A 25,232-nucleotide genomic window follows, 5' to 3' on the forward strand; every position below is an offset into this window, starting at 1 on the left:
AGGACTCTGGAATTCAGGGATTGAGATGCATATATTTGAAAGGGGAGAGGCAGTGCTTTCTAGCAGTCAGGCTACACCCAAGTGAGACATTTTCCTGGCCCCCTGACAGCCCGGCTGGCTTGTCTGGGCTGGCAGTTAGTCCTGCTGTTTCAGTACAGGAGGTGGCTGTTCATTTCCCATCCTATGTGACCACTGTCAGCCTGCTCAGCAAATGCCGCACGGGGTGCCCTCCCTGGGGCTGCATGCTGCCTTTAGACCAGGGGCTTCTGTTGAGGTCTCTCTGTACTCCCGTCCTTAGCCAGGTTTGTCCCTTGGTCAAAGGGGAACACGGTGGCTTCCCTGGGTTTCTTTCCCCACGATGAGCATCCCTGTTGCCTGGGTTCCTCATCTGACCTTGACATAGGCTGCCTTCTCTCACTGTTGTCACTGTTTATTGTTGATTTTTTGAGGTATAACATACATACAGGAAAATGCACAAATCTTAAGTGTATGGCCTAATGGATTTTGACATATGTTTATACCATGTAACCACCAGTCAGATCAAGACATTGAACATTTCCATTATTCCAGAGGGTTCCCTCATGCCCTTTCCAAGTCAGTACCACCACCCCCCGGCCCTGCCCCAAGGTAACACTGTAATGACCTCTACCACCGTAGGTGCATTTTGCCTGTTTTTGAATTTTATATATACTTTATTTATTTAGGCTGCTCTGGGTCTTAGTTGCGGCACGTGGGATCTTCATAGTGGCATGTTTAGTTGCGGCATGCAGGATCTTTAGTTGCGTTGTGGCATGCGTGTGGGATCTAGTTCACCAACCAGGGATCGAACCCTGGCCCCCTGCACTGGGAGCGTGGAGTCTTACCCACTGGACCACCAGGGAAGTCCCATGAATTTTATATATACTTTTCTGTGTTTGCCTTCTTTTGCTTATCATTATGTGAATCAGCCTTCTATTATTATGTAGCAAATCACCCCAAAATTTAGTGGCTTGAAACAACAAAAAGCAATTCTTTTGCTCACTGATCTTCGTTTGGGCAGGGCTTAGAGGGGATGGTTTTTCTCTGCTCCATGCAGCTTCGGCTAGGGCAGCTTGACTGGGGAAGGTCCATTTCAAGATGGCTCACTTTCATGGCAGGCAAGTTGGTGCTGACCATTAGCTGGTGGCTTAACTGGAGCCCCAGGCCCTCAGTTCTTATCCACATGGGTCTCTCAGTAGCCTGCTTGGGCGTCCTTACACTATGATGGCTGAGTTCCAAGAGAGTGAGCATCCCAAGAGAACAAGGTGGAAGTGCAAGGCATTTTTAGCCTTGCATACCTAGCCTCAGAGGTCACATAGCCTCACCTTGGCTATACTCTATTGTTGAGGCAGTCATAAAGGCCTGCTCAGGATCAAGGGGAGGGGACATAGACTGTACCTCTGGATGGGGCATGTGGGAAAGTTCTAGAAGAACATGGGGGATGAGAGATATTGGGGTGCCAATCTGGGGAAGATTCATCCACATTATAACATATATTTGTAGTTTGCTTTTTTAAATGAGGTATAATATTTCATTGTGTGCATATACCACAGTTTACTTATCTAATCTATTACTGACATTTGAATGGTTTGCAGTTTGGGGCTGTTTGAAGAGTGTCACTATGAATATTCTTATACAAGTCATAAGGGCTGCCTTCTCTCACTGTTGCTGTCTCTTTAGCTTTTAAGGTTTTAAAAATCATAACAATTCTATCCTTTTATTTTTTTCTTTCCCCATCAGTTACTGTGGCCATATGTATTTTAGTATGTAAATCTCTGCTAGTGTTTTTTAAATGTTGGGAAGAAATTATATAAATATTTCATAAATATGTTCTCTTTATAAAAACATTCAATATTACAATTAAGATTCAAGTTCCTCCCGACACCGCCTGCCAAGTTTGAGCCCTTTCCTCCTACCCCGAGGTAACCCCTGTCACCAGTTTGGTGGGTCTCCTTCTAGAGCATTTTTGATGCGTCTTCTCACATAAATACTCTCATAGGAAATATTATTTTCTGTGTGTGTGTGTTTTGTTTGTTTGGTACAACGAACGGCATCATACAGCTCTGCAACTTGCTTTCTCACTTAAAAAAATATCTTGGATATATGGCCATGTAGGTCTACTTTACTTTTAAACTGCTGAATAATGTTCCATAGTATTATTATGCCACTGCCATTTAGCCATTTCCCTATGAAAGGACATTTAGGCTGTAGCCTTCTTTAATGTTTTGCGTGAGTCCCATGAACTGGAGGGCAGACCTTGTACACTGTAAATATAGTCAGCGCTTGATCAGTACTGATGCACCCCTTCAAGGAGAGGGTTGCCGGAGCCCTGGATGTGTGTCCCTCAATGTCCCTTTTCTTTGCCTGCAGAGACGTCTCAGAGAGGCTGTGCAGCTGCTGGAAGACTACAAGCATGGGACCCTGCGTCCGGGGGTTACTAATGAGCAGGTAACTCTGCTAGAGGTGGGGAGGGAAAGGAAGGTGGCAAATTCACCACCCCCTCCCTGCAGCCAGAACCACTTCTCTTCCCTTCAGAATCCACTTCTACTGCTGCTACATCCCTTGTGGACTTCTGGCTTTTTGGAAGGGATATTCAAGTCTCTCCTGTAACCTGGGTCTGGTAGGGAGGCTGATAAGGCTAGAGAGGCCTAAGGCAGTAGTTTGCTGGAGCTAACGTGTGCATCTTTTCCCAATTCCACATTCAGTGACATCATAGTGATGGCTTGAAATCATCCACAATAGGAGAATTTACACCATGGAAATTGGCAAATACTATAAATCAGGACTTTTTTCTCAAAGAATCAAGTATTAAACATTTACCAGCATACCACTACCCAAAAGTTCAGATTGAGGGTGGGAAATATGGGGGAGGATGGTGGGGATGAGGCTAAAACACTGTAATTTCATTTTTAAAAAAAATTTATTTATTTTATTTATTTATTTTTGGCTGCGTTGCATCTTCCTTGCTGCACACGGGCTTTATCTAGTTGTGGCGAGCAGGGCCTACTCTTCGCTGCGGTGCACTGGCCTCTCATTGCGGTGGCTTCTCTTGTTGCAGAGCATGGACTCCAGGCACGCGGGCTCAGTAGTTGTGGTGCACAGGCTTAGCTGCTCCACGGCACGTGGGATCTTCCCGGACCAGGGCTTGAACCCATGTCCCCTGCATCGGCAGGTGGACTCCCAACCACTGAGCCACCAGGGAAGCCCAATTTCATTTTTTTACATCCTGTAGGAACTTGAATTAGAACTAGTTGAAATGTTGATGGTTTTGTTTAGTTTGGGGGAAGGGTAGGGAGATGTAGTTTAGAGCGCAGCTCTAGAGCTCTAGTGACTGTAGAGACAGATGGTTGATGTGCTGAAGTTTTTCTTTTCGTTCATAAGCTTTATTTTAAAATCTATTAAAAATTAATTTCACAGTTTTTTTCAAAGTAATCAATGTGCATAGTTCAAAAAGTCAACTAGTACTAAAACACTTGTAAGGAAAAATAGTATGTTGCCCCATCCCTCCTCAATTCCCATTTCTATTCCCCAGAAGCAAATACTGTTAGCTGTTTCTTCAGTTAGAAACCTATATTTCAAACTAATATGCTTATCTATACCACTATTTCTCAAGTAGTTCTTTTGTATTATCTATTACGGTAGTTGAGGATTCAGCTCTCTTATTATTCACTCCCATAAACACATTTCTCTCCCCTACCCTCATCACCCTCCCCAAATAGTTATCATAGTTTTGGGGTTTATGGATATTCAATATTCACATTATTACAATTATATGAATAATATTACAACTTTGTTGTACATGATTATGTTTCCTCTCCTTTTCGACTTTACGTTTTACCTGGATTTAATAATTGCCTCATTTTTTCTCATTAACATAGTTTTCCTCGTACCATCTCAAGTTCTTACTGCACCCTGTAGCAGCCTTTTGATATTTTCAGTGCCTCCTTTCAATCTGAAGACTCCTGTCCTTCGGTTCCATTATTTTTCTCTGAAACTTTCATTTCTGGAGACCACGTCCCTCCAGGCCTTCCTCTTGGTATACACCTTCATTTTGGTGGAACACTTCTTCTGGTGGCTTCCTGAAAAAAAGGCAAATGGGAAGAAAATTTTGAATCCTTTTAGATCTGAAAGGAAGGTAATTTCTAATTGTAATTCTGCACTCAGCTTTAACTGACAGTTTGGCTGAGGAGAAAATTCCAATTTTTAGGTTGATAACCATATTCCTTCAGAATTTTGAAGACATTGCTCTTCTGGCTTCGGGTCTAGCTGTTGAAAAAGCCAATGCTATTGTATTCCTGATTCTTTGCAAGTGACCTGTTTTCTCTCTTTGGGAATGTTTAGGATCTTCTCTTTATCTATACAGTTTATTTCTAAACTTCCACAATGCCATCTCTTTTAAAATTCATTATTTTGGGTTCCTGGTGACCTCTTTCAATCTGAAGACTCCCATCTCTCAGTTCTGGCAACTTTTCTTATACTGTTTCTTTGATAATTTCTTCTCATTCTGGAATTCCTATTAGTCAAATATTCAACATCTTAGATTAACACTCAGATTTTCTTTTCCTTTTCTTCTCTCCTATTCCTTCACTTTGTCCCTCTGCTTGGCTTTACAGGAAATTTCCTTGAGTTTATATTCAACATGTCTATTGAATTTCTAACTTCAGATAGTATAATTTTAATTTCTGAGAGCTATTTGATTGTTTCTTTTCTTGGTTCTTTTTAACAGGATCCTCTTCCTGTTTTGTAAATACAGTATCTTCTCATTGGTCTGCATTCTGGAAGCCAAGTAGGGGAAGGAGGCTGGAGTCCCAATACTCACTTTGCAGATTTTCATTAATTTCCCTGCTTTTAGCCTCACCTGCTCCCACTCTCCACTAGGCTAGTGTTCCCAAGTCTGGAGTCACTTGGATTCAGTTTCTCCAGAAGGTTGATAAACTTCCATTGTCTGGGGGATACAGGTGAGGGCGGTAAGAGTCACCTAGCTGTGTGGGGAAGGCCGAGGGGTTCTACTGCTTTGAATACAGATTTTCAACCAAATCCCTGTGTTTAGCCCTGTGATTAACTCTTTGTTCCTGGGGTGCTTGGTCCCTCCAAGTCCTGAACTTTGCTGGTGCCCTGGGGGTGGTGGCCTGGCTTCTTTTTATTTTAAGATTTTTTTTTTTGATGTGGACCATTTTTAAAGTCTTTATTGAATTTGTTACAATATTGCTTCTGTTTTTATGTTTTGTTATTTTGGCCACGAGGCATGTGGGATCTTAGCTCCCCGACCAGGGATCAAACCCGCCACCCCCTGCATTGGAACGTAAAGTCTTAACCACTGGACCATCAGGGAAGTCCCATGGCCCAGCTTCTTAAGTGTGCCTTCTGCGGGCATTGAGGGGAGGCTTCCTCCTCTCTGCTGGACCAGTTACTAAAACTCTACTCATCCTCCATCCAAAACATGTTGCTGTCCCTCCTCTGCTGTTGTCTTCTCTTCTGTTCCGTTGGTGACTCTGTGAGACACTGCCCCTGCCTTCTAGCACCTTTAGGTACAAAGACCAAGCTGAGGCCCTGTGCTGCCACATGACACACTAGTACCTGGTGGGTTGTTCCATAGGGTGGGTAGCTAAGCCATCAGCCCTCCCCAGTCCAGTTTGTTGGAGCACCTACAGGCCAGTGTTGGTGCTAGGGCCTGGGGAGAGAGGAGGGGAAAAGCTAGAGGAGGGTCCTGCCTCGTGGACTCCCCAGGATCTAGGCAATGACAGTGAAAACACATGATGCTGTGGGAGAGCAGAGGGAGGAGTAACCTGCCCAGACTAGGGGAGTCTGGAAGAGATTTCTAGCCTGAGACTTGAGGGATGAGTAGGGTCTGGTGAGGAGGAGATGGTGGATAGGAGGAGTCCAGGCGAGGAAGCACATCATGTACACAGAGAGGATGGGGCCTCCAGAGGAAGGGACAGGCGAATGTGCTGGACTGCAGCCCACAACGTGGAGGGAGGGCAGAGGTGCCAACAGAGGCAGCCCCTTGGCCGATGTCCTTGTGCGGGGCCCTGGAAGTGACGTGAGTTGCTGCAGTGCTGGTAAGGCAGGGTCCATCTTCAGGTGTCTGTGTTGCCTGCTGAGTTGGGGGCAGCCGTCAGCAGGGAGGGCAGGCTGGGATCTCCCCATTCCTGAGCGTGGTGCTGCCCTCTGGCCATGGGCACTGAGGAGCCTGGGAGGTGTGACCTGACACGCCCCTCTCTAGGCCAGAGTAGTCCTCAGACTGTGGCAGTTCCTCGTGGACCTGTCAGGGGTGGTCCAGCCTCCGGGTCCTTCCTGATCCTGTGTCTGCTCCCAGCCCAAGTTCCCCTCTAGCCTGTCTTCACCCCTTGGGACTCCTTCCTGCTTTCAGAGTTTGGGGAATGAGGCCATGTTTCCCCTCTTTGCTCCCTTCAGTAGCTTAAAGCTGCCTGTCTTGTTTCCTGGGCCTCCTTTGTTTTCTATCCTGAAAGCCCCCATGTGCCTCCAGGGAGCTGGGAGGAGGGGAGAGGGTGGGGGGGCCCTGGCACTAGCTGTACTTCCCGGTTCTGGCTCACGTCGGTAATGCCTGCAGTGTCCATCTGGAGGCTGGGTAGCACAGTGCTCTAGGTGTGAGCCTGCTGTTCAGTCCCCCCATAAACAGATTGCCCGTCCCCCGCCCTCCTGGCACCCCAGAGCATTGGGATTGGGCTGTGCTGCAGATCTCACAGTACTTCCCTCCCTGGGCCTCATCTGCAGAGCCACAACCCCTCTGGCTTCCAGAGCCACAGGAAGAAAGGAAGGGTGGTGACATACCAGCTCAGGATCTGGGGAAGCCTCAGTGGTCGGGAATTCATGAAGTCCCCATTCCTGGTTCAGGCTGGCCCTGCTCAAGGGTCATGCCTGTGCTGTCTGAAGAGCACAGATCAGATCATTCTGTGCCAGGTAGATGGGGATGGTTCTTGACTTCATTGTGGAGAGTGGCCTTTTGTGTTCTTGGGCTCTGTGCCTGCCCTGATGTCCTTTTGCAGGTGTGTGAGTCAGAAGCCCGTGGCTGTGTCTTGATGCCTGTGGGCCTGTCCTGATGTCATGGGCACCACTGGGTATCCTATGCACTATTTTGTTATCTAACCTGCCCTCCAGTTACAACATCCCACCAGGGGGTTCGTGCAAGCAGATTGATAGTTCATTCCCCCCGATGGCCTTGGTTAGCAGGTGACCGATATCTCCTCCAGAGACTGTTAACTTGTTGAAAAGTTGCTATACTGATGAAAAATTAGTCCTGAGGATAAAATAAAAATAAGTATAATTTACTCTTTGGGCTTGACAGGTAGAAATTTGATGGGCTAGGAACCCTAATAAGGACTGCAGCTATCAGTTAAACAACAAAGCCATAGATGGGAGCAAAAACGTAAGCCCGGGCAGCTAAGTTTCTGGATGTTTGCTGTGCTGTGTGCATTTTATATGCCAGGACCTTGCTGGAATGGTTTGACGTGGATGGAGATGGGTGGGGTTCAATATGGAACGCTCCCCCATGGTAATGAGGCACCACTCACTGTGAGCTCACCAAGGGCCAGGAGCCGTGTTAATATTTGCACTTTACAAGTATTAACTCAATTAATCTTCACAGAAACGCTGTTTGGTAGATGCCTATATTAACCCCATTTTAAAGGTAAGAAAAGGGAGGCTCAGAGAGATTATATTACTTACCTCAGGTCACATAACTAGTATGTGGTGGGACAGGAACGCTGGGCCTGGAAGATCCAATGCCCATCTCTCACCCACTATCTGAAGGTGGATTTGGAAGGGAAGGTGATACTCTGGAGTGGAATGTGTGTGCTAACATGGGGCAGAGTGAGTGGCGGGGGGGTAGGGGTGCTGTCAGAGGAGCTTGGTGTGTGTGCACGTCTCGCAGCCCTAGTCACACTGTGCGGTTAACCCTGCCAGGCCAGGTCATGGGCATCTGTGGGGCACCCGGTACGTGAAAGGCGCTGCGGCAGGTGGGCGTGGGGCAGGTTCCTGCCCTCACGCAGCTAGCTCCCGCGCAGGTGCACAGGTAAGCAGGCGCCTGGAGGTAGGCTGGTGGCGAGGCAGTTTGGAGTTACGCTACGGTAGGAGTTCAGTGGTGAGAGACTCCTGAGAACGTAGGTGCTGAGGAAGGGCTTCATGCAGGGGAACGCAAGTGGTTGGATGTAGAATGTAGGGAGAGACCCAAGGCCTGGGACGGACGTCCCCGTAAGTCACAGACAAAGGCCGAGAAGTAGAGTGAAGAGAGAGAGAGAGCGTGATGAGAGAAAGAGAGAGAGGGAGAGAAGTTGAGAGAGGAAGCTGGGAAGTTTCGGGCCAGGTTGTGAAAGTTTTTGAAACCCCGGAGAGATGCTGGCCGTGTTGTACCGCAGCAAGGGAGATGCAGGACAGTGGAACTGTGATCGGATCATTCTGTGCCAGGTAGATGGGGAGGGGTATTTGCCGATAAGGAAACCAGCTTGGGAGTGACTGGGGTGGTCAGGAGTGAGGGGGGCAGGTCTCTGGGAGCCACCGTAGGCTTCTGAGTGGCTGTTCTGGCCCATCATTACACATTCCCCAGAGGCTGGGAACCCGCCCACCTTATTCCGAGCCCACGCAGCACCCAGCATAGCATATTGGTTGCTCAGAGGCCCCATGTAGGATGGATTCTGCCTGCAGCCCGCCAAGAAAGGGCAGCAGAGATGTAAGAGATACTGCCAGTCTCCTCCCCTGGCAGAGCAGAAATGGGGTCAGCTGTGTTTGGGCTTTGCTGAAAATAGAAGAGAAGATACTGGAGAGTTAAAAATACTTGCACCCTGAATCTTCTCTGGGTATCTGCAGGATTGTCAGAAGCTTGGCTGACATCCGCCTCTTACCCTGACCCCTAGCCAGAGACTTCTGGGGTCCTGACCAGCACCCAGCCCCTCTGGGGCAGCTACAGGTTGGCCCTTATCGTTAGCACAAAATAGGCAAGTGATTAGTATCAGCTGAAGCATGTGTATGATGTGCTAGGAGTTGTACTGGGTGCTGTAGACTCATCTCTTGGCTGGGTCATTGTGGTGGCCTCCTGGGTGGTCTCCCCATTCTGCCTGGGCCCCCTCTGCTCATTCCCAATATAGTACTCAGAGTGATCTGTGAGAATATGCATGACACGGTTCTCTGCTCCAGGGTTTCTCGGCCTCAGCACAATTGGCATTTGGGGCTGGACGGTTCTTTGTCGTGGGGGCTGTCCTGTGCACTGTAGGACATTGAGCAACACCCCTGGCTTCTACCCACTGGGTACCAATTAATGACAACCAGACATTACCAGATGGCCCCTGGTGAAAAACTGCCTTCCTGTTAAGAACCACAGCTCTAGTAAAAACTCAGAGTAAAAGCCACAGTCCTTAGCACAAGCTGCAACACCCTAATTCCTCTCTGATTTTGTCTCCTACTACTCTTTCCCTTATTCAGTCCACTTCAGTCACACTGGCCTCCTTGATGTCCCTCAAACATGCTGGGGAGGCCCATTCTGCCTCAGGGCCTTTGCACTGGCTGTTCTGCTGGACAGAATAATCTCCAACCAGATATCTGCATGGCCTCACTCCCTCCTTCAGGTATTTCCTCCAAAGTCACCTCAATGAAAACGACACTGACCACCTTACTATACATCATCCTACTTGAGAATTTATCCGGGGAAGGAAAAGTCAAGGGAAGCAAAAGAAGGAGCCACTAGGGTCAGAGGCAGGACAAGAGATGGAATTTTGGGGGTCCATGGCCAGTGGGGGGGATCCAGGGACTAGAGGTGCTTCTGGGGGTGGGGGAATGCGACCTCAGTGTCTCACCCTTCCCTCTACCACCCCAGCTCCAGCCCTGGTCTTTTCACCCCTCTCCCCTATGACAGGAGCTGTGGCCCTGGTCATGTCACTGTGTTCCTGTGTCCCCTGAGTATTCCCCATCCTTCACCCCTCCTTTTGCGAGGACCCTACTGCAATACATTTTTTTAAAAATCCATCCTTGCTGCTAGTACACACTCCCTATCCTTACCCTGTCCTACTTTCCCATGTTTCTTGAAGCCCTCATCCTTCTAACATATGAGAAAATTTACTTTTTATTATTTTTATTGTTTGTCCGCACAAGCATGTGAGCTCTACAGAAGCAGAGATTTTTGGTCTCTGTTTTCACTGATATATTCTTAGTGCCTAGAGCAGTGCCCAGCAAATAACAGGTGCTCAATAAATATTTGTTGGATAAATGAATTTTCTTTAATCGTCACAAGAACCTTGAAAGTAAGTATTCATATTCCTATATCACAAATGAGGAAATGGAGGCTCAAAAAGATTACGTAAATTGCCCCAAATCACAAGTAGGAGATCTGGAATTCCAATTCCCAGAAAATGGTTTGACTGCAGGGTCTGGCCTCTTAAGAGACAGAAGCTGTGTGTACACGAAATTCGCGACTGCTAATGTGTGTTATGTAGCAGAATGAGCGGGGATGTTCCTTCTCCTTTCATCTGTAGAACTGGGGAGTACCTTTGCCCCACATAGATATGCATTTGTATCTATTACCTGGGAGTAACCATGGCAACAAAATTAATGGTGAGGAATAATGGGATTGGCCCAAATGATAAATTAAGAAGATTTCTTGTTGTTTTATGGAGGCATCCTCTGCCTTACAGAAGGATCCCCTTCAGGCTCTGTTTAATTACCTTCTGGAGGTTGTTTTAAATAGGCTCTGTCTTTGCTGCTTCAGAGGTTTGGAGAAGCAGCTTGGAAGGAACCAGACTGGGGAGGGGAAGGAGCCAGACTGGGGACAGGGCCTGGGCAGTGACTCCTCCATCTGGGGTCTGGGCACTAGAGGTCTCTGCCCTGAGAAGGCAGGGCTTCTCCTCCTGAAGCTTGTTTGGGGCCCACTCTCTACCCCTCCCTTGGCTTCTACACTGGGTTTCTCATAGGTTCAGATGGCAGCTCAGCTGAGACTTAGGCCATTTCTGAAATCAGCAAACTTCTGCATTGTTCCAGCAACCTTTCACCCAACTGTTTCCCCACACCCTCTGTGTCCTCATTCTCCAAGTTGAGAAATCAAGAAAGGTCCAAAGTCTCACATCCACACTGGTTTGTTGCTGCAGCCAGTAAGTTCTAAGGGATCAGGGTTGCACTTTTTAACGTTCAGCCAGAGGCACAGAGAGAGATGGCTGAGCCCAGAGGAGATCAGGTCACACTGAGGAATTGTACTTTAAAGCGGAGCTGCTTTGGTGGGCTGACAGAAGACACGGGGGCCTCCCTGTCCTAGATTCTCAATGTGGATGGACTGTCCATTGCATCTCCTTTGGCCTCTCATCAAATGCTTTACATTCCAGGACTATCCTTGCCTGTAACCTGTTTGCAGGGCTGGCTCATTAAACTGCAAACTAGCAACCAGCTCTTGGCTTGTGGGTGGTGTCTGCTGCCATTTCTGCATCCAGCATCTGACCCATGGGTCCAGCAGGTCCCAGGGAAAAGCCCAGACCCGAAGAGTCAGACCCGAAGCCTTGTCCTGGGATCTCTGTAAGCTGGGCCTGGCATCATCAGACGAGAAGGGACCCTGGAGGGACTAGCTTCCGCCTCCTGTATGATTAATTCAAAAAAACAATGTAAGGCTAAGGAGTGAGGTGACTGGCACAGGAAGACCATGTGAGTTAGTGGCTAAGCCAGGCCCCAAATCTGCGACCCTGACTATTGTTGCTGCAGCCTGGAGATGGGATGAACCCAAATGAGATCAGCTCGTGACTAGGAAGTTTAGTTTAAAATGGAGCTGTCCCTCCCACCTCACCCCAAAACCTCCTGAGATGGGAGCATTGCCAGATGCCATGAGAAGAGCCTCAACACTACTTAGCGCTCATTCCTTCCTCCCTCCACTGGAAAGGCTTCTCTGACATCATGGGAAACAGTTTCCCAAAACCCCCAAGGGGGTTACCTTAGTTAGGGCTATACTACCTGCTGTAATGAAATGATCTCAAAACACACCAGCTCAAATAAGACAGATGTTTATCTCTCTCCCATGCAATAGTTTGAGTTCCAGGTGGGCAGGTGGCTCTGCTCCACAGGATCATTCAGGAACCCAGGCTCCTTCCATCATGTTTCTCCACCATCTCCTTGGGTCCTCCTCTCTGCACAGCCCAGGCTGCACTGCAGCCACATCCTTGCTCTGGCTCACAGGCAGGTGACAGCAAGTATAGGCTGGGAGGTGCTAGCCAGGCAAAGGCACATCTCACTTCCCCTCGGATGCCACTGGAGGACTCAGTCACATGGATAAGCCTAACTGCAAAGGAGGCTGGGAAATGTAGTGCAGCAGGTCAGCCACCTGCCCGCTACCTTTCTATTACTGTGGATGAAGGGGCATAGGTTTTGTCGGAAGGTTAACAGTCTATGCCATAGAGGTCAATAAGGGGCTTGGAAGTTGTGCCTGCTATTTCTATTTTTCTAGTGGTTACTCTTAAATTTTTAACAATCATTTTTGAGTAGGTAACACGTGAACAATCTACGGAATTCTAAAGCTATCAAAAAAGTATAGAATAAAAAATAAGTTTCCGCAAGAGGGAAGAGATATGGGAACATATGTATATGTATAACTGATTCACTTTGTTATAAAGCAGAAACTAACACACCATTGTAAAGCAATTATACCCCAATAAAGATGTTAAAAAAAAAAAAGTTTCCCTTTCCCTGTCTCCCAGTTTCCCACTTCTCCCTAGGGTAACCATCAGTTTCTTCTGTATCCTGCCAGAGATATCTGCATACATTTATCCTTTTCCTTTAAGTGCTAATGATATAACAGTGATAACTCCAGGGACATTCAGTGGAGCATGGTTGTAATAGCAAGAAATGGGACAGTGACAAAAGGACAAATATTGTATGATTCTACTTATATGAAATATCTAGAGTGGTCAAATTCACAGAGACATAAAGTAGAATGGTAGTTGCCAGGAGCTGAGGGAAGGAGTACTGGGGTGTTAGTACTTACTGGGTACAGCGTTTCAGTTGGGGAAGATGAAAAAATTCTGGAGATGGTTGGTGGTGTACAACAATGTGAATGTACTTAATGCTACCGAACTGTCACTTAAAAATGGTTAAATGGTAAATTTTATGTTATTTATATTTTACCACAATAAGGAAAAGAAGAGAAGTAGCTTAAAAGTCCACCAATAGGGTGCAGTTTACAATACATTCATTCAACATTTCTGTTAGGAAGAATAAGGCTGCTCTCCATGCTCTGATGTGGAAAGATCTCCACATATATATACTAGATGCCTAAAGGAACAGAACAGTGTGCACTGGTATGCTAGCATTTAGAGACGGCGCATGGGGATTCAAGAGTGGGGGTTATGGAACCAGACTGATCAGGTTCAAATCCCAGTGCTGCCGTGGGATTGTGGGCAAATCACTAAATATCTCAGTGCCTCGGTTTCCACATCTATAAAATGGGAGATATACTGGTCCCTGCCTCATAGGGTTGTTGAGGAGATTAATAAGTTAACATGTACAAAGCCCTGAGAAAGGTATCTGACGCGTAGCACTTATTCACTAAATGTGACTGAACGAGTCTGCGTCCCCGGTCACGAGCTGTAGTTCTGGCTCCACCTCCGAGCCCCTGGGCGTGGTTCTGAGCTTTACTTTTCTCACCCGTCCTATGGAAACAGATTTCTGAGTGTGGGACTCAAGTAGTTAATGGGACCATTGCCACTTATCTGTGACACTAGCCTGCCTGGGCCGTGGGTGGAGGTGTCATCGCCGTTGGAGAACACGCCTGTGAGCTCTGGGCTTCTGGCCTTGCCTGCTCCCACCCCTGCTGAACTTCTGCCTTTGCTGCTGAGCCGGTGCTGCCTGAGTCTCCATCACTGCTCTCTGGGTGGGGGCGGAGAAGGCAGCCCTTGAACCTGAGGGACACAGATGCAGCTGTGGATTACAGGGGCTGCTTGGCTGGACTTGGGCGGGAGGGGAGGAACAGGTGCTGGGGAGGAGCGTCTGCTGCCCGGCTGCAAAGGGAGGTTCTGGGACCTCAGATGATGTCAGCCAAACTTCTTCCTCTTCTCGTGCCTCAGGCCTGGCTGTCACCCTGGCCAGACCAGACATCAGTGTGCTCCAGAGGGCCCCTGGAGAACAGGGGGGACACAAGTCTGGAGGCAAGGAGGCTTGGGTGCCCATCTCCATCCTGCCACCAGGCCCCTGGAACCATGGCTGAGTCACTTAGTCTCTCTGAGATGAGTTGCTTTGTCTGAAAGTAGTCTACCCACCTCACAGGCATGTTGTAAGAATAAGACAATAGAGATGAAGTTATTTTGAAAAATAATTAAGTCCTTTTAAAAAATACTGCTCGGACTTCCCTGGTGGTGCAGTGGTTGAGAGTCCGCCTGCCGATGCAGGGGACACGGGTTCGTGCCCCGGTCCGGGAAGATCCCACATGCCGCGGAGCGGCTGGGCCCGTGAGCCATGGCCGCTGAGCCTGCGCGTCCGGAGCCTGTGCTCCGCAACGGGAGAGGCCACAGCAGTGAGAGGCCCGCGTACCGCAAAAAAAAAAAAAAAAAAAAAAAAAAAAAAAAAAAAATACTGCTAATTTGACTGACTTCCCCTCTATGTTAGGCATTTATGGAGCATGATCTAGGGGCCAAGTATTTCAGCTATGCCTGTGTCAGTGAACCTCTGTATCAGTCAGTATAAGCCAAGTGCTTGTAACAAACAACCCCTGGATTTCAGGGACTTATACAGTAAGGTCTGTTTCTCACTCATGTCAGAGTCCAGTGCAGCTCAGGAACTTGGCACATGCCGTTGTCCAGGGGCCAGGCTCCTTTTACCTCATGGCTTTACTGTCTTCTAGGGCCTCATTGTCCTCCTCTGGATGCTCTGTGGGAGGCTTTGGGGCCAAGCCTGGAAGTGGTGAGCTCCACTTCCACCCACAGTCCATTAGCTAGAACCCGGCCATGTGAGGCCATCTGACTGTGGGGGAGGGTGGAATGCATAGACTTAGCTGTGTGCCCAAAGTGAAATGCCAGCTGCCAGGAGCACCAAGCATAGTCCCCGCCCTGCCCTTACAGCACCCCATTGTACCAATGGAGAAACTGAGGCATGGAGGCAGAGTAATTTGCCCAGGGCCACACATCCAGTAAGTGATTGGAATGCAGGCTGCCTGGTCCTAACACCTGCTCTTTACACTGTTCTTTAATGTCTTAGATCAGTGTTTTCAGCCCAGGCTGTTCATCAGAATCATGGGGATTTTTTTTCTTTATTTATAAGAATTGTATGAAGAGATCTTGAATTTTTTAAAAAAATAAATAGCTTTAGATTTGCTGTGTGCATGGCTCTAGGAGATGGTGGGGCCTGGCACTCAAAGGCAGGCCCCTGCTCTGAGGGGCTGGGCTATGACTGTACAAGGTGAGGGGACCCGGACCCAGGAGATTCTGATTTGGGGTGGAGAGCGTGGGGTGTTAGGAGTCTGTGCCCAGGGCCTGGGGTCACACCTGGGATGATGCTGGGACATGGTGGGATGCACTGCAGAAGGCACTTTCTGAGCAAAGAAAGATCAACCTTTTATCATTTTTCTTACCTCTCTGCTATTATGCTCTCACATACCGTCTTTGGCTAACAGTGATTCTACATTTGGTTTTTCTTTCTTTAGTCCCCTCTGTTCCTCAAATATAATTAAGAAAAAAATCTACTGCCTCTAATCTTTCTGGGTCTGGAATAGCAGACAATCAAATATGTTTGAAATGTATCTAAAATCAGAGCGATTAGGCTGTGCATTAGGCTTAAGGGACTGCTGTTAGTAAAATGCATAAACTTTAATACAGATGGTCCTTGACTTATGATGGCTCAACTTACAATTTATAGACTTTATGACGGTCTGAAAACGATATGCATTCAGTAGAAACTGTACTTTGAATTGTGAATTTTGATCTTTTCCTGGCTGGTGTTACGTGGTCTGATACTCTCGTGATGCTGGGGAGGCAGCGAGCCGCATTTACCAGTCAGCCACGAGATCGAGAGGGAAACCACCCATACACTTAGAACCATTGTGCACCCACACGACCAGTCTGTTTTTCACTTTCAGTACAGTATTCAATGAATTACATGAGATATTCAGTACTATATTATAAAGTAGCCTCTGTGTTAGATGACTTTGCCCAACTGTAGGCTAATGTAAGTGTTCTGTGCACATGTAAGGTGGGCCAGGCTAAGCTATGACGTTTGGTACTTTCGGAATGTTAAATAATTTCAACTTACAATGGGTTTATTGGCACATAACCCCACTGTAAGTTGAAGAAGATCTGTATATCAATTTTATAACTCTATTATTGCTACCCAGTAGCATTCTGCAGCTTACTTTATATCGCAGATGACAACATTGCCGTATAAATGAAACATAACTATTCCGTTATAAAACTTTAAACATCAATGCTGACCACGTCTCCCCTCTTACCTCATACCCTTCTTGCTCTGTTAAAAATGCACTGGCCTTTGGTTTGCCCACAATGTAAAATTTTACTTGCTATATTTTCTTGATTCTAAAAAGGCTATTTTATCACATTTTATCATCTCTTAAATGGGATGAATCTTTTAACTGATGGACGTCTTGGCGTTATGCCACCGTTTTCTTTTTTTTTTTGGCGGTACGCAGGCCTCTCACTGTTGTGGCCTCTCCCGTTGCGGAGCACAGGCCCCGGACGTGCAGGCTCAGCGGCCATGGCTCACGGGCCCAGCCACTCCGTGGCATGTGGGATCTTCCCGGACCGGGGCACGAACCTGTGTCCCCTGCATCGGCAGGTGGACTCCCAACCACTACACCACTAGGGAAACCCCTTTTTTTTAAAATTAATTAATTTATGGCTTCATTGGGTTTTCATTGCTGCATGCGGGCTTTTCTCTAGTTGCGGCGAGTGGGGGCTACTCTTTTGTTGTGGTGCGGGGGCTTCTCATGGCGGTGGCTTCTCTTGTTGGGGAGCACGGGCTCTAGGCACACGGGCTTCAGTAGTTATGGCACGTGGGCTCAGTAGTTGTGGCTCGTGGGCTCTAGAGCGTGGGCTCAGTAGTTGTGGCACACAGGCTTAGTTGCTCCACAGCACCTGGGATCTTCTGGGACCAGGGCTCAAACCCGTGTCTCCTGCATTGGCAGTCAGATTCTTAACCACTGCGCCACCAGGGAAGCCCCATAGTTTTCTTTCTTAGTGGCACATAATAGTATGTCTTAGGATCAACGATGTCTTAGAGTCAATGAAATGCAGTATTTTTATCATTTGAAGGAATTGACAAATTGTTCTCCAGCCCAACCCCATGCTGTGCTGGAAGAGACAACCTCCTCATTCATTTGAAAGCACACAACCTTCTTATAACAATAACAAAAATAGGAATAATAATATCTACAAGATTTAGCACTTGTAAAGTACCTACTATGTGTTCAGCACTGCTCCAGGCACTTTTCATACGCCTCTTCAACAATGTTAGAGCACAGCTATTAACCCCATTTTACAGATGAGGAAATTGAGGCTCAGAGGTAGAAGTGGCAAATCCAGGGATCCAGGCAGTCTGTGTAGCTCTGAAAAATTATGCTGTGCTGCCTCTAGTGATTCTGGGAGACAGCTGAAGTATCTTCATTTAAATCAGGGCTTCTTACCTGGCCACACCTTAAAATGAACTAGGGAGCGTTAGGAAAATGCTGGAAGAATTCCTCAAGTAATTTTACGGCACAGCCAGAATTGAGAACCCTCGGTTTAAATAATCTGTTTGAGGGGCTTCCCTGGTGGCGCAGTGGTTGAGAGTCCGCCTGCCGATGCAGGGGACACGGGTTCGTGCCCCGGTCCGGGAGGATCCCACATGCAGCGGAGCGGCTGGGCCCGTGAGCCATGGCCGCTGAGCCTGTGCGTCCGGAGCCTGTGCTCCGCAACGGGAGAGGCCACAACAGTGAGAGGCCTGCGTACCACAAAAAAAAAAAAAAAAAAAAAATCTGTTTGAGATCCCCAGCTGGATCTCTTGGTTAGAAAATGTGGCTTTGAGACCTTAAACTGATACGTGCTTTTAATCTTTGTTTTTTCTTTTCTTTTCCTTTCTCTCTCTCTTTCCCTTCCTTCCTTCCAGCTCTAGAGTGCACAGAAAATCAAGCAGGTAATTCAATTTTAGATTCTTTTCCTTCCCTTCTGCTGTTCTCAGAGACCCTGCCCTGCCCTGCCCTGGCCCGACCCCCCATCTTTCTTCCCCAGCACCTGGGTCTGAATTTCTGAAGACTAGAGCTCAGGTCAGCCTGCCTTTCCCTGGGCCCCCTGACCTCCTTCCCCATGGGCTCCTTCCACAAAACCCTTATTGTGGGCCTGTTGTGTGCGTGGCATGGGGGACAGAGGGCCTGCAAGGTAGACATGGTCGGCTCTGTGCTGCATTCAGCTTTGAGCACTAGTTAGGAGGAGAAGCTCTGTTTATGGCCCATGTTTGGTTTTCTCTTGCCCCGAGTGGTGGGAAGGATTGACTGGCCACAAGGCAAGGTGGGATACAGCCATTGGCCACCTAAGTCTTCCTGGGGGAGCTGTCCTCCCCCTCCCCCCTCCCATGTCCCATCTCCCTCCCCAGCTGTCACCCTGTGCTCTGTTCCCGGCTCTTGCCAGGCTATTCTACACCCGGACACCAATGAGAAGATCTTCATGCCCTTTAGAATGTCAGGTAAGCCCTTGGGAACCTCTGGTTCTGCCTAGCCTGGGCCAATTACAATGGTCACGGCTCCAGGAGTGTCCAGATGCGCTTGGCCTGAGGGACGTACAGAGCCTGTTACACACACAACCACGCTCGCACCTGCATGGTCACTTTGGCTCCACTGTACAGGACTGGCCAGCCTATGGAGCTGTTAAAATGTGCCCGTCTGCCTTTTCTGCCTGAGCAGTTGGGGTAGAATCGAGGCCTCCACAGGTGAATCTGGTGCCCCCAATGCCAGGTTACACCCCATTCACTCAGCAGCAGCCCCAGGGTGACGCCTTCTAGGGCAAGCCCTGCCTTCCATGAGCCACTCCTCTCTTATCTGTGCACACTGAGTGCCTTCCTTCCAAGCCCTGCTCCCTACTCAGCCTTTTCATGCAGTTAACCCCCAGACTAACTCCCTCGTCTCTGATCCTACTTTTAGCCTGCCCTTCTGAGTGTATGCACTACGTTTGTACCACTACACACACAGGGAGGCGGATTCCTGTTCTGTGGAGACCAGTGGGTAGAGAGGGTAATGGAAGAATGGGTATAAGATCCCTGCCCTCAGGAAGTCCCTGCCCTGTGGTCACTAGAGGGACAGCTCTGTTACGTAGAGCTTAATGGCCTAGAAAGCACTTGCCCATACACTGGCTGGGGCCGGCGTGGTTGTCCTGCCTACGGTTCTGAGAGGCTAAGGGCTTTGTCCAGAGTCACACAGCGGAGGTCAGACTCACACTAGTGTGCTGATGCCTCCTCCATGCCGTTTCTCAGTGCTACGGAGTGTACCCCCCACCCCTGAGTCACAGGGCGGGTGGGAGGGCTGGTGGCTGCTGCCTTGGGAAGCCCTCAGGCGGCTGGAGGAAGGGTCCTACCAGTGGGTGTTCTCAGTCCAGGAGGTTAGTCAGGCCCCCCCCCCCCCCGCCGCCTCAGAGAGCCTGAACTCATGGGGCTGAGAGAACAGACAAGCACATGTCATTGTGCAAACGGGCAGTTAGTGCCCGGTGACCCTTGCTTTGCCGTAAGGAACTCCAAGGCGGTGAAGGCTCTCGTAGCTGCGGCTGCAGGTCCTCCCCAGTGCCTGCGTGGGGCCATAGCAGGCTCTCCCCCCGAGACTGGCTTATTCTGCGATTCTCTGATCAGTCTTTGGGTCTCTCCCTGGAGGGGTGCAGGTAGGAGAGTGGCGGCTCATGTGTACAAATATGCACACGCAGGACACCAACCTTTGCTCTAGACGTAACCCGTGCAATTGTGGTTCCCTGCTGCTGGGCCACCAGCTGACTGGCTGCTGTAAGTTAGTGGCTGGGACAGGAGGATGCCCACCTACAGCAGTGAGGCTGGGGGAGGGGGCCTTGCCACAGTCTGGGGGCCCTGAGCCGTGGGGAGACGGCCAGGGCCCAGCTGCTCTTCATGCCGGCCCTTTCCTGCTCTGCTGAGATGTCCAGCCAGGGCCCTAGAGATTCAAAGAGCTCTGGCACTTGGAGGCACACATCTCAGGTGGGTAGGGAATGCCCTTTCCAGAAATGGTCATGAAGCTGGGAAAGTAAGGGTGTGTTTTAGAAAGACAGGCTGAGGGAAGGAGGAGGACGTCCCAGGGCCTCCAGAGACATTGTGGTGAGGTTGGCGGGGCTTCGTGGCTCCCGGAGGAAATCGTGGGAGGACCACCAAGTGCAGAGTGGCGGCACCCCGGCCACGGGCGCCTCCTTCAGGAATGGGCCCCTGGCTTTGGGGGCGAGTGAGGACTGAGGGGAACAGAGACAAGGAGGTTGGGGGACACAGGGGAGCCCTCTGTCTTGGGGAGGGCTGGGCTGGGAAAAGGTCTGGGGCTAGAGGTGCCTCCCGCTTAACTGACCTGAGCCCTCTCCCTGGGGCCACTGCCAAGGCCAAGGCCAGAAATCTCTCTGGCCTCACAGTTGAAAGGCAGGTGGGGCAGAGTCAGATGGGATTATAAAACCCAACTCTTCTCTCTGTCCTCTCACAGGTTACATTCCTTTTGGGACGCCAATTGTAAGTATTACCTTCAAAGGGTTTTCTTTTCTACAAAAATTTTTTAATGTATAACCTTACATCGCTGTTCATAAATATTTGAGTTGTTGATTTAGGATAAATTCCTGGAGGGGACTCACTGGAGAAAATATCATATATTTCTTTTTAATTCTCTTGATGTGTATTGTCAGACCTCTTTCCATAGAACGTGTGCCAATGTACACCCAACAGGGCCTCAAAGTGCCTGCATCCCTGTATATTTCCCATTTCAAGTATTGTCATTAATTAGGACATATGCTGGTTTGATTACAGGGAAGTTTTCCCAGAAAGCTTGGGAAGTCGGAAAGTAAGGGTGCCTTCTGAAAACTGGAAAATTCAGCCTTATTTTTGTTCTGTTTTGAAATCAGGATTAAGCTTACTGTTAATCTTTTTATATTGGAGTAAAACAAATGTACAGAAAGGGTGCATTTGTCATAAATGTAAAGCTTGATACGTTTTCACAAAGTGAGCTCATCTAAGTAAATATCACTTAGATAAAGATATAGTGCATTACCAGTGTCTCAGATACCTCTTATGTACCCCTCTGAGTCACTAACCTCACAGGGAACCACTTTTCTGACTCCTTCCTTCATTATATTCTCATTTTGCCTGTTATTGAACTTTATATAAATGGAATCACTTATATAAATGTACTTTTTGGGGACTTGGTTTCTTTCACCCAATTGTTTATGAGACTTACTGTTAAATGTAGTATTTGCTTGTTCTTTTTCATGGCTGTATAATATTCCACTGCTATAACTATATAGAAATTTCTTTATTCATCCTACTGTTTGTAGACATTTGGGTTGTTGCCAGTTTGGAGTTTACAACAACATGCTTTGAACATGATTGTACAAGTCTTTTAGAGGATATATATAGAGATACACACACACATGCACACACACACACACACACACACACACACACACACACACACACCCCTACACACATCCTCATTTCTCTTGCATTTTACCGAGGAAGCTAAAGAGATAACAACTAAATGTGGGATGTGATCCTAGAATTGGGATTGGGATCAGGGCAGGTGTATGTGGAAAATGATATTGCAGTTTCTTATAAACATACACTACAATGTGAGCCAGCAATCCTACATTTAGGTATTTACTTCAAGAGAAGTGAATACATATGTCCACACAAAGATCTATATATAAATGTTTATAGTAACTTTTTTTCATCTTAGCCGAAAGCAGGAAACAGACAAGAATGACCAACAGATGTTAAAACCACTAAGTGAAAAACTGATTGGGAACAGGATATTTACCTAGTCTGAAAGTTTCCTATATATTTCATAAATATCATTCATTCTATGTTTATTAATTGGCAGCCTCCTGTAAATAAGGGTCTTCCCTTCTGCCTCCCATTTTCTTGTTTTTTTAAAACTATCAGTATGGTCTTGTATATTTTTTGTATTCAGTGGATAGTAATTTACTTTTTTCATTATTCATTTTTATATACAAATTGTGCCAAATTTGACCAATAGAAACCCTTTAAAGCAATTTCAGTGTCCATTTGACATGTCTTTTTTATGCTATGAGTATGTACGTCAATACTTTCTGGCACAATGTATGGATATTCCAAACTCATCTTGTAGTTTCTCTACCCCATTTCTCCAAAGAGCCCTGGTTCCTTTCAGAGGGGAATGGTATTTAGGAACCAAAATCTGGATAGTTAGGTGTGCTCATTATTACTGGTGTGTCATTGTTTCTAGGCCCTCTTAGCAGACAGAGCTAGGACATACAACTTTTTAAAAATCATGACTATATACTAATACCTCTAATTCCAATCCAACATCTCAGAGTTCTTCCCCTCCTTCCAGTCCATATCTACATCTTCCTTCTCCCTGAATGAGACTACAACAACAATGTATTTATTCAGTTACTAAATCTTATATATACAAATAAAAGAATTTCAGAATTGCTACATTAATGCCACTCAAACATGTATTAATCCCCCCCAAATGTATTAAGTAAAGCTTGAGATTTCTTTGAAGTTCTTTTTGTCTGTTGAATAGATCCTACTGAGAGTATATAGTCAGAGAATTGTGTTCAAAAGTTATTTGAATTAAAAAAAAAGTTATTTGAATTAGTTATTTTCTTCTGTGTGTATATGTTATTTATATGATATACAGTTAGGTTTATTCATTTCTGTTGCCACTGAATTTCAGATGTTTCCCCATTCTTATTGATTTATTTTGGGAACTATATAAAATGTCAACATAGTTCAAAAGTCAAAAGCTATGTAAAAAAGGCATAATAAAAGCCCCATTTCCCTCTCTATCCCTTCTACCTCCTTCCCACCCAACCTCTCTAAGTAAATAATTTTATCCTTCCTATTTCTTTTTGTAAAAATAAGCAAATACAAATACATTTCCCTTTCTTTTTTCTATAAAAGGCACCATATTATATAACCCTTTTGCGCAATGTTTTTTTTTGCTTAATGACATATCCTGGAAATCACAGTGTATCAGTTTATAGCGATCTTCCTTATTGTTTTTTTTTTTTAAATAGCTGCATAGTAGTATACTACATGGAAGTACCATAATTTATTCAACTATTTTCCTACATATGGACATTTAGACTATTTCCATTATTTTGCCAATATGAATAATACAAGAATAGATAGTCTTGTGCATGTGTTTTGATATTGTTGGAGATATATCTTGAGGGTAACTTCCTAGCTTCTATGGAAGGACTAATTAAATAGACATTTCTGGCAATACTGGGCAAGAAAAAAGAGAAAAGATACAAATAAAAAATACTAGGACTAAAAAGTATAATAATTACAGATATAATAGAAGTTTAAAGGATCAAAATGCACTGAACAATCTGGGGCAGGAAATTTGAAGACTTAGGAAAATATGGATACATTTCTGAGAAAGTACAGGTTACCAAAAACTGCCTAGCAAGAGGAAATATAGAATTTGAAAAGACCTGTAAATAGAAAGAAATTAGATCAGTTGCTTAAAATATATGCACCAAAGAAGTAACAAACAAATCAAAAATTACCACTAGGCTCCCATGATCTTTCAGGTGACTACACTCAAAGGAATAGCCAAACTCAATCTTTACAAAACTCTTTAAAGAGAATAAAAGAAAGGAAATATTCCCCAATTCATTTATGAGGCACTTTGAGACCAATACCAAAGAAGTTAGTATGAGAAAGAAAAATTATAGGCCAATATCACTTACAAAATTACACATAGTCTAAATGAAATAATAGCAAGTTGAATCCAGCACTGTATTAAAATATATCAAAAAAGATTTACCAAGGGGCTTCCCTGGTGGTGCAGTTGTTGAGAGTCCACCTGCCAATGCAGGGGACGTGGGTTCATGCCCTGGTCTGGGAAGATCCACATGCCACGGAGCGGCTGGGCCCGTGAGCCATGGCCGCTGAGCCTGCATGTCCGGAGCCTGTGCTCCGCAACGGGAGAGGCCACAACAGTGAGAGGCCTGCGTACCGCAAAAAAAAAAAAAAAAAAAAAAGATTTACCAAGAATGGTAATAGAGATGTATTAATATAGTTCATCACATTAACAAATTGAAGGAGAAACATGATGATCTCAGTAGATACAGAAAAATCATTTGATAAAACATAACTCCATTTATAATCTTTTTTAAAAGAGAAGGTTAGTTAGGTCTAAAAGGGAGCTTCATTAACTTAATACAGTATCTGTCAGAAAAAACAAAACAAAACAAACCAACCCCATAGCAAGAACCATTCTTAAAGATGAATCAGATAAAGGTAAAATCTTAATGTCTGGGACAGGGTAAGAATGCCTGATAGTAATGCTTCTGTCCAGCATTTTCCTAGGAGACTAACAAGTACAATAAGACATGAAAAAATAAATGACCAGTATTAGGATTGGAAAGGAAGAAACAAAATTTTTCATGAGAATAGGCAAACTATTGGAATTACTATTTTATAAGATTTCTGGATGTAAGACAAGTATACAAAATAATTGCTGTATGCCTATAAACCTATAACAAACATCTAGAACATGATTTTTTTTAAAAAGAAAGCATTTATAATAGCACTTAGTATGATAAGTTACCAAAAATAAATTAAAGAAAGGATGTGCAAGATCTTTATGGAAAAACTTATAAAACTTTATTAAAGGACATTGGAGATCTAAATAAATGGAGAAATATATCACCTTGGGTGGGAATATTCATTATCATGAAGATACCCATTTTCTTCAAATTATATTTAATTATATTCAAAAAAATTCCAATCAAAATCTCAGCAGGATTTTTCATGGAACTTGACAAGTTGATACTAAAAATTATATGAACAAGCTAAGGGCCAAGAACAGCCAAGACAATTTTCAAGAATGAGGTGGTGGGACTTCCCTGGTGGCACAGTGATTAAGAATCTGCCTGCCAATGCAGGAGAAGTGGGTTCGATCCCTGCTCCGGGAAGATCCCACATGCCACGGAGCAACTAAGCCCACGTGCCACAACTACTGAGCCCACGCCCCACCGCTACTGAAGCCCGCGTGCCTCCAGCCTGTGCTCCGCAACAAG

At 46.3% G+C, this 25,232-nt stretch overlaps 1 protein-coding gene across 1 annotated transcript in view; it reads left to right on the forward strand.

Annotated features, from left to right (window-relative positions):
* The window catches only part of SFXN5 (sideroflexin 5), a 116,380-nt gene that overhangs the window by 21,988 nt on the left and 69,160 nt on the right, over window positions 1-25,232 (forward strand). Inside the window, 4 exon segments of the mRNA XM_060169120.1 lie at window positions 2,389-2,466; window positions 18,085-18,111; window positions 18,603-18,657; window positions 20,648-20,673. Coding sequence (XP_060025103.1) covers window positions 2,389-2,466; window positions 18,085-18,111; window positions 18,603-18,657; window positions 20,648-20,673 — 186 coding nt within the window.

The sequence above is a fragment of the Lagenorhynchus albirostris genome, chromosome 13 (assembly GCF_949774975.1).
Source record: "Lagenorhynchus albirostris chromosome 13, mLagAlb1.1, whole genome shotgun sequence".
NCBI lineage: Eukaryota > Metazoa > Chordata > Mammalia > Artiodactyla > Delphinidae > Lagenorhynchus > Lagenorhynchus albirostris.